The 12,414-nt window shown below is 43.5% G+C and overlaps 1 protein-coding gene across 2 annotated transcripts in view; it reads left to right on the top strand.

Moving 5' to 3' along the window:
• Positions 1 to 12,308, top strand: part of MTF1 (metal regulatory transcription factor 1) — a 32,529-nt gene extending 20,221 nt beyond the window's left edge. Inside the window, exons 7-12 of one of the 2 annotated variants that reach the window (XM_051987731.1) lie at positions 983 to 1,060; positions 2,225 to 2,338; positions 2,880 to 2,979; positions 3,600 to 4,171; positions 5,066 to 5,129; positions 6,201 to 12,308. In XM_051987731.1, the coding sequence (XP_051843691.1) occupies positions 983 to 1,060; positions 2,225 to 2,338; positions 2,880 to 2,979; positions 3,600 to 4,171; positions 5,066 to 5,129; positions 6,201 to 6,667 (1,395 nt within the window). In that variant the 3' untranslated portion in view covers positions 6,668 to 12,308. The remainder of the gene's footprint in view (positions 1 to 982; positions 1,061 to 2,224; positions 2,339 to 2,879; positions 2,980 to 3,599; positions 4,172 to 5,065; positions 5,130 to 6,200) is intronic. The other variant, XM_051987732.1, reaches the window with a different exon arrangement.
• Positions 12,309 to 12,414: the final 106 nt, after the last annotated feature.

The raw sequence follows: 12,414 nt of genomic DNA, 5'->3' as shown, positions 1-12,414 counted from the left end.
CATAGATGGACTGTTTCCAGAAATGTTAAGTAAATGCCATATTTTTGGGAGTTTTCCAACAGTGAATGACTATCAATCAATAAACTTTTTAAAAAATGCCTGGCATTGGTTTAAGTGTTACGAGATACAAAGAGCTTATAAGCTCTCTGAGGGAAGGGACTTTTTTTCCCCTTTCTTTGTATCTCCAGTGTTTAGCCCATGTTTAGCCCAGTGCCTAGTACATAGCAGGAACTTAAATATTTGTTGATTGACTAAGATTATAGAGGAGACAACATTTGCATAATTACACAAGATACATTTGCGTAGATGGAATGTAAGTTAGTGGAAGGTTCTAGAAGCTGGGGGGGACCAAAAAAGTTATCTTGCAAAAGGTAGTATTTGAATTAAGTCCCAATGGAAGCCAGGGTTTCTCAGAAGTGGAGGAGAGTAGGAAGAGCCTTGATTGTAGAAAGGACCTGTGTCCTGGGTTTAGGTGACCTCAGAGGTCCCTCCTAATTCTAATATTCAATGTTCCATCAAGCTCAACCCCAGAAGGTTGGCTCCATGTAATGAGTCATTCTGACCACAGCAGTTTATGAAGTGTGTTGTCTTACAAAGGGTGGAAGCATCTTATAAGGGGTGGAAGTGTTAGGACCTGCCACAGAGCAGAGTTACCACAGATGAAATCAGAGAAGTTACTCTCATCCAAAGCGGGAGATTGTTTTTTGTGGTGATGGCTAGAGTCTTCTGGATCATAGGCTGTATTGAAGTGGTTCATAGCTCCAGACATCTGAGAACTGCTAGCCTAAAGTATAGCTGTTCTTGCTGTGCTTTGGAAACTTGTCTCTGCAGCCTATTTTTATAAAGGGTTAATCAGGTTTATAATTAAGTGACTTGCTTTTTGGTAAATGAAGGAAGCCCTTAAGGCTTTGGACTGATGGTTGCTGGGAAATACATCTATAAATGCTGATTTGGATTTCTTTTTTTTTTTTTAATACTGCAGGACACAAACCACTCCCTTTGTCTGAGCGACTTGAGCCTCAAATCCAAGGATTCTGAGCTACGAGAAAATTCCAATACAGTAAGTGTAATTTGTGTCCATTGAGATAGGTGGGACTGAAATCAATGTCAAAAACAAAACAAACAAACAAACAAAAACAATAGTTTTGGTCTTCCTCTGGACTTGGTTGATCTTCTTACTTTCATCCTATTTGCCTTACTATGCAGTTCTGCTCTTGGGTTGCCAAGGCATTGTCTCTTCAAAGAGAGGCTCCTGTGATTTGGGGTTCACCCTCCTCCAGATAATTTAGAACATTTATTCAGCAGATATTTGTGAGGGCCTACTTACTATGTGCTGAGTATTTTATATGACTAGGTGCTTTTCAGTGGTTGGTTTTTGTGAAGCTATGTTGAAGCAAAGCCCTGACCGCACAAGAGGAAAACCATTCTTTGTCTCAGTCTAATAGCTCTAATATACTCTGTTAGGATTAGGAAATGTTCCCACCATCCCAGTGAATGGCTTGACAAATCTATGCCTTCAGTCACTGCTTATATAGACCGTTTGGTATGATTCTCAGAATTATACCAATGTCATTCTTCCTTTTGAAGACCTGATTCTTTGGGTAATTTTTTTCCCCATTTGAAGAAATCATATGGAATGACAATGGGCCAAAAAATAATTAATTCCTATTGATGAGCCTTCTGCTGATGAAGCCCACTGCTGGGCTTGCCTTTGGCTGCCAGACTTGTGAGCCTCTGTGTCAGACCTTATTATTAGTCAGACCTGTCAATATATGTGCTTTCTTGGCACATCCTGGAAAGCCCACTGTTCCCCAACAGAGTGCTGCTTTGCCACATGTGGTGTGGTACAGAATAAATAGGAATTAACAACATGACTGAAGGTATTCAAGTAAACTGATGGTCTTGATGACCTTGGCTCAGGGATGTGATAAAAGGGAGTCAGCACTGGGTAGGAGGTTAGACTTTATGCTGAGATACCTGAATATCTTGGATTCCAATGTCTGCTTATAATCTCTCAGATCATCTTAAGGGGCCCTAAGACTTTGCCTTATTGAAGAATATTCTGGAGCCTTGAGGCCCCCAGGCAGGGTGCTATGGTTTAAGGATGTAAGAGGCACTGGACTGGCAACACCCCTCTTCTACAATTCCCATAATGTGATAGAAAAGGTCTACCTTTCCCTGCTAGATCGCCTGACACTGATAAGCTCCTTCTTGATTAATGAAGGTCATAGGAACAATGAATCCAGCCTGGTGCGTGGAGATCCCTGACAAAGAGACAAGAGAGAGATTGATTTCCACTATGTATCTGGAAGACATGAGAGTGCTACAGAAACCTAGGGTAGGATGTATGGTGGAAAAGTTGGGACCCTACTCCAGGTGTAGAACATGATGACAAAACACTCTTGCTCATGAGATGGAGAAAGACTAGTGGACTGGAAATTTGCTGACCCTGTTTTGCTCTGTGCTTTGCCATTAATCTTTATAACTATAGGCAAGTTCCCCAGTAATGACTATAGTCCTAGAATTATAGGTTTAGTGCTAGAAAGCACATTAAAGATCATTTAGTCCAACTTGCTGATTATACAGAGGAGGAAACTGACCCACAGGGGAAGAGTAACTTCCTCAGGCCACAGAGATGTGGTAAGAGACAAAGGAAGAGCAGCTTGGAGTGGAGGGGGAGGAAAGAGAAAGAAGAAGTCCCAAATTAGAATTAAAAGGCAGATTTCCAAGCCCAGCTTTCTTTCCACTGTACCTTCCTACCTTTTGCAAAGGTCCCATCTTGCTCCAGAGGGCCATGTTCTTCCTGGGGCTCTGACACATGTAAGTAGGAGGCATTCCTTTTTATTCTCCCTCACATTTTGACATGTTTCCTTTCCTAGACACATGGCCAAGACCTTAGCACAATTTCACCAGCAATCATCTTTGAATCAATGTTCCAGAACTCCGATGATCCTATAATCCAGGAAAACAAGCAGACAGGTTTGTTCCCTAATTGAGCATGAAGTTGTCATGAGAGTAGTCCAAATGCTTAATATGGGCCCTCTAAGGGGGGGTCTGTCAGTTCACATGACCTCACTGATCTTTTTCTAAAAGCCAAGGATTTTTAAAATTTTCATCCCTGTAGCTGTGATGTCCCACTGACTTAAGGATGAAGGAGATTTGCTTTGGGCTTAGCATGCTCATCTTTGAGGCAGAGACAGACTAGAGGCCCATATGGGTCCATATTACTGACCTAGACTACGTTCTTTAAAGAGTCTCCTCTCCAGGGACAGCAGGTCAACTTATTGCTCCTGCTCCAGAAGAGCAGGCCCAGAGGTAGAAGTCCGAGAGGTTCCTAAGCAAAGCTTCAGGACTTGAGATTTTCCTGCTGTGGCACAGAGCCTCAAATTTCATTTCTGAGGTTCCAGTGGAATTTGTGGCTTTGGTCACCTTTTCCCGATGTGAAAAACAAAAGCTGCCTGCAGACAGGGATGCTTTGAGGAGCCATGACTACTGGAGGTGCATCAGTGACTGCTCTGTGTGTGTTGGGGGTAGGGTCTGGGGGTTGGCCTAGGCTTGGGAAACTCAGTGTATACATTCCTATTTCTTTTTCTTGCCAGCTGCCTTGATTGAAAGTTTTAATGGTGATACAGAGTCAGTCACCGCTGTTGCACCCTCCACGGGAGATTCAGGATCTTTATCTCTTCCACTTGTACTGCAGCCTGGCATCTCCGAGCCTCCCCAGTCTGCACTACCTGCCTCTGCGCCTCCTGCGCCTCCTCCTCTGACTGCTCCCTCCATAGGAACTGGTTCCCAGCCAGCTGCATTTGGGACCCCCCCTGCTATCTTACAACCTCCAGAAGGGCCAGTTGCCCACAGCACACAGTTTGCTGCTAATCACCAAGAGTTTCTTCCGCATCCTCAGCCATCGCAGCCCCTTGTGCCAGGACTTTCTGTCGTATCTGGGGCTCCCCCAGTAACTGCGGCACCCCCAACCACCACTGAGGCCATGCCATCTCTGGTTCAGACTCTGCCTCTGGGGGCTACCCCTGTTCTGACAAGTAACCCCACCATCACCATCACCCCAACTCCCAGCACGGCTATTCTGCAGTCCAGCATAGTTATGGGAGACCAGAATTTACAGTGGATACTCAATGGTGCAACTGGCTCTCCCCAAAATCAAGAGCAAATTGTGAGTACTAGACACTGAGTTGTATGGATATGTAAAGCGTGTGGAGGGATTTGTATTTGGAGCAGTGGAGTGCTTGAACCCTCAGGGGAGAGAGACCTTCTACACCAGTTGTGTAACAAGCTCCTTGAAATTCTGTTGTTGTTGTATCCTTAAAACTTAGCATGATGCCTAGTATGTAGGTCAGTGTTCATTGATTGCGTGCTTGATCAGCTAGTCCAATTTAATTTTGGGGTGAGAGGTTTAAATAACTTAGTCGAGGTCGCAGGGCACAGATTAGTTTGCAACTCATAAGTATCAGAGCTGATATGAATCCAGGTTTTCTTACCTGGTTCTTACGAATGTTTTTATGCTAGGAGGATGGAAATGTCTGAGAATGTTGTATTAGAAAATTGCAAAGCCAAACAACTTTAAATTTGGTTCTAGTTATTGGAAGGAATATCCTGCCGTTGGTTTATTCCCTTTACATACAGCCCAAAATGGCTCTCCTGGAATGTTTCCTCTCTGAGACAAAGCCAGGCTGCTAGAAAAGGCCCAGTCTTATACTCATTCCAAGGACCCAGACAACAGCATCTGTTGGGTCCTTTGAGAACCATTCTGAAAGTGTTTTTATTAAATGTTTCTGTGGAGAGGCCTGTTGAAGCCACCTAGTTCCATCTTTCCCTGAATCCACATCCCTGATAAGTGGTTTCCCCATCCTGCTTGACTTTCAGTATTATTAGCAGGCTGGTGCCCTCACAATGAAAGTCCAGAAACACAAGTGAGCATGGCCTCCTGTCAGGAGGATTCCGCTAGCTCAGGTTCTGGGTGGCAGGAGCTGGTATGGAAAAGGCTGCCTTCTTTGTACATCTACCTTGTTTTAATCATCCCAAGTTTGATTTTACTTTTATTTTTCAGCAACAGGCCTCAAAAGTGGAGAAAGTGTTTTTTACCACTGCAGTACCTGTCACTGGTAGTGCAGGTAAGTGAATTGCCTCTTTCCTTCCAGAGAAAGTGAACCCTTGAGAACATGTGTGGTTGACTTGGCTTAGCCAGCTTTGCAGCCTTATCATATTTTATTAGCATCACTCAACTTGACAGTACATTCTTCTTGCTTATTAGAAGGTAAATGTACTTCTTTTTCTGTCTGTGACTTCACCTTTGTAATTTTGAGTTTATGATAGAACCAGGTTCTTTCTTTGTCGGAGCCAAAAAAGTTATGAATCTTGTTTTATTGTTGAAAGAAGGGCAACTATGAGCTCCTTTGCCTGTCTTCTAGTTTCCCTGGGAATTAACACCTTAGTGCTCAGTTCTCCCTTCCCCATCAAACCTAGTTAAGGATTGTACCCACATCAGACCTTGATCTTAATTATCACTGTTAGTTCTTAAAAGATGGAGCATTTTGCTATATATATTATGAGATGCATTTTATATGTTATCTCCTTTGATCCTTTTAACAGCTGTCTGAGCAGATATGTGTAACATTCACATCTCATTCCCTGATTTCCCCTAGCTAGGGGGAGTGCTTGCCTAAGTTATATTGGAATTAGGAGTAGAATTCTTGACTGAAACCTGGGTTTCTTGACTTCTTCCTGGCCAGGGCTCTTCCCACTTCCCCTGCTGTATCCTAAGATCGTAGCCACACCTGCTTCCACAACACTCACCCCTTGAGAGACTGATTAACTTTTTAGTTGCAGAAAAGACTGTCTTACATGTATAGAGGCAGTTTTCTTTGTTTTTCCTTTCCAATACCTGTGAAATCACAGGTCAAAAAAAAAAAAATCCCCCAAAACAAGTAGCAGAAGCAGGCTTATGGTTGAAATCAGGTTTCCAAATCCAGCACTTGAGAAAGTTCTTAGTCTTTTTGTCTTTTTGAGAACTTAATGAATTCTGGGATAGCCCCTTCTCAGAAAGAAGGTTACCTTTTGGTTTTCCCATCCAAATTCATGGACCTTCAATGTTTGAGGTTTCTGGAGCCCCGATTAAGATCCCCTGCTCCACACTCTCCTCCCCACTAGAGCGGAGACCATTCTTCCCCTTTGCTCTTTCCCAGGGAGCTCCGTGCAGCAGATTGGCCTCAGTGTTCCTGTGATCATCATCAAACAGGAGGAGGCCTGTCAGTGTCAGTGTGCGTGCCGGGACTCTGCCAAGGACCGGGTTGCTGGCAGCAGCAGCAGCAGCAGCAGCAGCAGGAGGAAGGGCTGCTCCTCACCGCCTCCTCCAGAGCCCAGCCTTCGGGTCCCTGATGGCCCATCTCTCCATTTACCCCCCCAGACTTTTTCCTCTTCTTCTGCCACATTGTCATCATCATCCTCATCCTCCTCATCCTCCTCCCCTTCTGGCAGCCGGAGCAGACAGGCAGAGAACCCCTCAGACTCTCAGACTGAGTCATTAAGTGCCATGGACGTATCAGAGTTCCTGTCCCTCCAGAGTCCGGACACCCCATCCAACCTGATTCCCATTGAAGCACTACTGCAGGGGGAGGAGGATATTGGCTTGACCAGCAGCTTTGCTAAATGAAGCATCCTTGGCTCGCTCACTTCTAAGAAGGATGACGAGCAGGGCTACAAGAACAAATGGCCTCTTTATCTGGGGGCCAGGAATTTGAAGGATGAAGAGGTTTGCTGTTGGGAAGTCATACTTCTCAGACATCATTTCTTTATTCCCATCCCAGGGATGTCCATTTTAAGGAACCTATCTTTGGAGAAAAAAAAAAAAAACCCAACAACAAAAAACAAAACAAAAAAAAACAAACAAAAAAAAAAGCTAAGTTATAAATGAACTATTTTGGCTGCACTGTATGTCACTTTTGCTTATTGTCATGTGAACATGGAAATTAAGGTTACTCGTACGCATAAAATTTCTAAATTGAAAGGGGTGTGGTTTCCATCAATCTTAGATTATTACTTGTGTTGGGGCATTTGCAGTTTTGGCAATGTAGTCTCATTACAGCTCCTGAGGTAGATTTGAGACTCAGCCACAAACTGAAATGTAGGCCAGTGATCCCTAAGAGGGGGAAAAGTGGTAGTAGAGGAAGAAGCCATGTGTGTTGGTTAGGACCCAAGAGTGATTGGTATAGCAAGGGAGCCTCAGGGAAGGCTGAGGCCAGTGGCTGCAGAGAGTACAGGGACCTGCTGTTTGGGGTGGAGCCCAGGCAGGACACTGGTTTGTGCTGAGTGGAAGACCAGCACTAGGATGTAGTGTTTTCAGGGTGGACATTAGCAAGGTGGTCACAGTTTCTTTGTCTCCTTGGCTCTTCCAGGATCTCTTTTGTCTATTGGGAGCTGTAGGTTGTGGTGCCTTTCAGGGAGTGAAAGGATCCCTGTTTGTACCTTTGAGCTGGCCACTATGTTTGGTGTAGAATCTCTTTGCTGACTTTTCACCCTCTCTCTCGGACCACTTCATCTTTGCAGAGCAAAGGTGGGTCGACTTTGTCAGAATGAGGTGAAAATTGAAGGAAGTCTTCAGAGGAGTGAAGTTGCCTGGACAGGCTACCCTAGTTGGGATCCTAGTTCAGCAAATCAGCTGCTTCCTGTCTGGTTTTGCCCTGTGTCCTTACTAATGCAAGCGAGTATAATTTCTCTGTTGACATGTGCAACATAGCTTAGTAATTTGATATGAAAACTATGATCTTCTAACCTACTCAGGGTAAAGTAAAGCAAAAAAAAAAAAAAAAAAAAAAAAAAAAATCCCCCTTCCACCAAAAAGCCTGAAGTGTTGCAATAAGGTGTTTCTCCCCCCGCCCCCGTCCCAATTTGGAATGTTTTGTTATGTTGCATTATATAAAAAAAGAAAAAAGAAAAAAAAAATTTGATCTTTATAGAATTTTATTCACTTCTCTCTGGCTAAGGCTCCAAGTCATTTCATTTAAGAACAGTATCTTATAGTTTTTGTTGTTTTATGTCAAAGGGCTCTAATGACTTAGTCATAAGAGCAGTAACATCTTTGCCCATAGAATTCAGAAATGTAGTTCCACCCAGGAAACAGGCTGGACCTTCTGCCTCCTCTGTAGTCCTTTTCCTTCCTGTTTCCTATTTGAAGGGAATAGGATGTCCCATGAGCCAGATGCAGACCCCACATATTTAAGCCAAGGATAGCTAAGAGTTTTATCTTCTTCCTTCTTCCAAGGGCTCGAATTCCTCATTGATCCCTAGCCATCAATGACCACAAAAACATATTTGCCTCTTTCATTTCCCAAGCCAGCATTCAGGGACAGTCATGCAGATGCCTGAGATTGTCAGTTTTATCTCTGAGCTTCAGGCATCTTTATCAGGATGTTCGGGAGATTCCCTGCCCTTTCCCCTATCTACTCCACCCCAGAAAAGGTTGTTACTGTTCTGAGGAGCAAGATAGGTTTAATCAGTGGGAATTATTTGCCTTTCTTGAGCAAGGAAGCTAAGGCTGCTCAAAAGTTGTTGAAAGGGGTAGAAGAAGTCTTATCTTCTAGAAGAGAGGGGCTGCCTTTTATTGCAGTGTGGTACATTCAGTAATATTTTGTGTATAGAAGGATCAATAACTTGATTGTAGTAGAGAGGCTTCCTTGAAGGAGCTGAACCTATGCTATCTTTGCAACTGTCCATGGTGTTTTATTGACAGCTCAAAGATCCTCTCACTCTACACACACAAACACACAAACTCCTTTTACAATTGGAAACATCCTGTTCAGGTCCAGAAGGGTGGGGGAGGAGCTGCAATGTACTGGGCTCACCTTCCCATCTCCTCTGCATCTGAACAGACCTAGCTCCTTTTCCAATAAGACTCTGGCTCATTGAGGTTTCAGGCTTGGACCCAGGAAGGTTGAGGCATATTTGGAACTGCCTCTTTTGATAGTCACAGCATGATTCTATCGATGGTTTCTAGATGCCAGCTCCTGTAACTGTCAGACGGGACCATCTGAGCAGAGGAAGAGGGTAAAAAAAGCCACATGCTGTGGTTCCAATGAACAGACCTTTCTAGTTGAACAAATTAAGGATTTTGTCTCTTGGTGACACCTTAAGTTTTGGTCTAGCAAGTATGTATGGAAACCTCATGATCATTAAACAACAAGAGATTGTCCAGATTACAGCGATCAGAGCTCTGAGATCCATTCAGCTTTTGATAAATCAGGAATTCCCTTAAAATGGTAGTGAGGATGAGCAGAATCATGAGGCAGGGCCATTCCTCTGGGAGGGTGGTCTTCCGTTCCAGTCTCTTCAGCTTCCTGTGGATGTAAAAGAAACTTACTTCCTTGTCTACATGAACTCTGGGCTGGGCATCCTCTCCAAGGCTCCTAACAAGGGTAGGGTAGCAAGCTCAGAGTTGGATTGGGACCAGAAAGAGCCTTTGTTGGGGGTTTGGTTTCTTAAATTGGTGAGACTGGGGTCCCTATGGAGACTGCAGAGGTACTGTGGGTCTTCTGGCCTGCAAGGGTAATTTAGGCATGCCTTATCTCACTGCTTCTTTGGTAATTGTTTAATGCCACAAATTAGAGTTGATGGGCTGAGATGGTTGGCAAGGAAAGTTGGCCTTGGCGGGCACCACCAAGCTGCCTTAAACTGTGTTCTCAAGTTGGACTGTGCTCCAAATTCCAGTCCAGAGGACAGCTGGTTCTCAGAGGGTGTGTGTCTGGGTGTGTGTGTGTGTGTGTGTGTGTGTGTGTGAGCGCGCGCATATGTGTGCAAGCTTGTGTGCTTGTGCCCATCCATGAAGAGTCTCCTTCTGGAATAAGCAAAAGAGGGGGAGGGGATATGATGAGGAGAGGCTTCCTGGCTCCTCCCTGTATAGCTTCACAGCCACTTACCTCCTGGGAAACCACTGGTTTGGTCACTAGGGTTGGGGGTATTTATTCAGTTCTGCCTTTTCCAGAAGGAGTTCATGGTACTATAAGAAAGGAAATAGGAAGTGTAGAATCCTCAAGGGGTCAGAGGACTCCAGCATAGGAACCTCTAGGTGTGCCTATGGCTTGGAGGGTCAGAGTGAGGACCTACAGACTGGTTTGGAATAACGGAGGCTAAGGTTTCATTGGAGAGACTTGGTACAATGCTGAATGTTTCCAGAGAGATGAGTTTGCAGAACCTCATACTGGTATAGTAAAGAAATAATAAAAATTAAAAAGCACTTTAGGTTATGTTATCCTTAACCCGATTGCTGCAATTTCTTTTGTATATATATTTTCCACAAAGTTTTATTTTTTTTTTTCTCTGAGAAAATGGAGGCGTGAAGAGAAAAGCACTTACCTTGGTGCAATACTTGTTGTTTGGTGGATGTTACCCCATGCAGACCTTGCCTTGGCCTGGCCCAAGCTCGGTGTTGTTCAGTTCCACAATTCATGGTGCCCTGTCTGTAAGGAAACACTATTATGCATTCCTAGCAACTAACTACAAAATCTATGCAAACCCTCTCCCTGTTCCCTGGGCTGAAAGGGGGGAGAGGGGCTCTCCTCTGAAGAGCTGCTGCTCATCACTTTTCCCTTGGCCTGTTTGGAGATCATCCCCTTACACAGACACATCCTCTTTTCAGCTGCAGTTCATTGTCTTTCTCCTGCCCTGGAAGGGCAGTGAGAAAAGCCTAAAGGGAAGGGACAAGTTGGTCTTGGGGCAGAAACTTTGCACCTTCTAGACTTTTATACTGGCAGTCAGGGCCATTGTCTTGTTATAAAGACTCCTATCGAGTCAGGGAATTAATGAGTTTTTGTAACTGCAGCAGCACTGTTAAATGTCTTACTGGACTTCCAATCACAAATATTTGTATTGAGGAAGAAGGAACCATTCCCAGCTCTAGGAAGTATAGTTATCCTCTTCCCTCCTCTTAGTCCACAAAAAGAAACTCCCTCAGCATTCATTGGCTCCAGTAAACTGAGCTGTAGTATTAACCTCAGGCCTATAAGGTGATTTGTCCAAGATAGAGAATAGCCCTTAATCCCTCGATTTCATCTTATTGAAAAGTCACTCAAATGAAAAGTTTTAAAGTAAAATTCCAAACAAAATGGACTGTTCCCTGTAAAGCAAATATCCAAGTGACTTCTGCTATGAGTAAGCTAAGGAGCTAACCCTTCCTTGATTTGAGGAAGGGAGGGAGAGAGAGCAAGAGGAATGATACCTATATTTCTGATTGGTTAAGTCTTCTTTTGGAATGTTCCCTTTGACATATTTGAAGGGAAATTTTTCCCAGTGTGATCCATAGTTTTTAAGGTGATGATTGTGGGCTGGGCTAATCCTAATTTTTAGTATTTTATCTCACTGTATCTCCTGTTCTACAGTTGGATTCTGTCTGCACTGAAAATGCAAATTAAACTGGATATTGATGTCAGAATGTATGAAGTCTAAGCTCTTGTTCTTGTCTCCAGATTTCTAAGCCTGATCTGTTGTATTCCCCAGCAGTCTGCTGGACGTATTCTACTTCTAGTCCTTTAAACTCAACGCAGCTTATGCTGTTGTTACAAGGAACTTTTTCATGGGACATTTTTTGGCAGAATCAGACTGGGCTTGGGGGCAGGAGGTGGGATGATGTGGATGTTTTTTGTTTTCTCAATATCCTTGTTATCCCCAACTGTGGTCCAAAGTCACCACCTTCTCTTGACCTCTTTCCTTTTCTGTCCTTGTGCCTGCAGCTCTTTCTGCCTGACTCAACCACTCACATCCAGTGTTGTAGTATCCTGGAAAGAGTAGCAGGTTCTTGGAGGTGGGGGGTGAGGACTCCTAGCTCTGTTTGGGAGGAAGTCAGGAGGAGGCCTGCTGTGATCAAGCCTACATCATCTAACCAGGCGCTGACACTCTATTGTTTTCACTTCTGACACACTTATCATAGGCCCAAGCTTTCCATCATGGTTTTTAAAATCCTGGATATCAGTTTTATTAGGATTATGTAAATGTCTATATCAAAGGAATTTATTTAAATATGAAACATGGGAACAACTGACTTCCACTGAGCAATGTGAAAATGTTAGTTACAGGTTCAGTACTTCCAAAGGAAGAACCCTCCAAACCCAAAAAACGAGTACATATGAATTTGTATTTTTGAAGAATGTGAAATAATGGTGTTTGCTTAATTGCTCATTTTGTATAAAGTTAATATTGTACTTTACAAATCTGCTAAGAAGTGGAAATTTAACTTTTTGGAACTGAAAAAAAAAAGCAATATTAAATACTAATGAAATCCTAATTAAATGCTTATTTAAATTTGATAGTGTCAGTGGCATTTTTTCACTTAAGTGATATTGTCTTCCATATCCTACCTCAGTCACACTGTTGAAAGTTTAAAGGTATCTGCGAAGTAAAACTTGCCTTTGT

Source organism: Antechinus flavipes, chromosome 3 (assembly GCF_016432865.1).
Source record: "Antechinus flavipes isolate AdamAnt ecotype Samford, QLD, Australia chromosome 3, AdamAnt_v2, whole genome shotgun sequence".
Lineage (NCBI taxonomy): Eukaryota > Metazoa > Chordata > Mammalia > Dasyuromorphia > Dasyuridae > Antechinus > Antechinus flavipes.
Note: the sequence above shows the minus strand (reverse complement) of the source record. Positions and strands in the feature narration are given on the sequence as shown.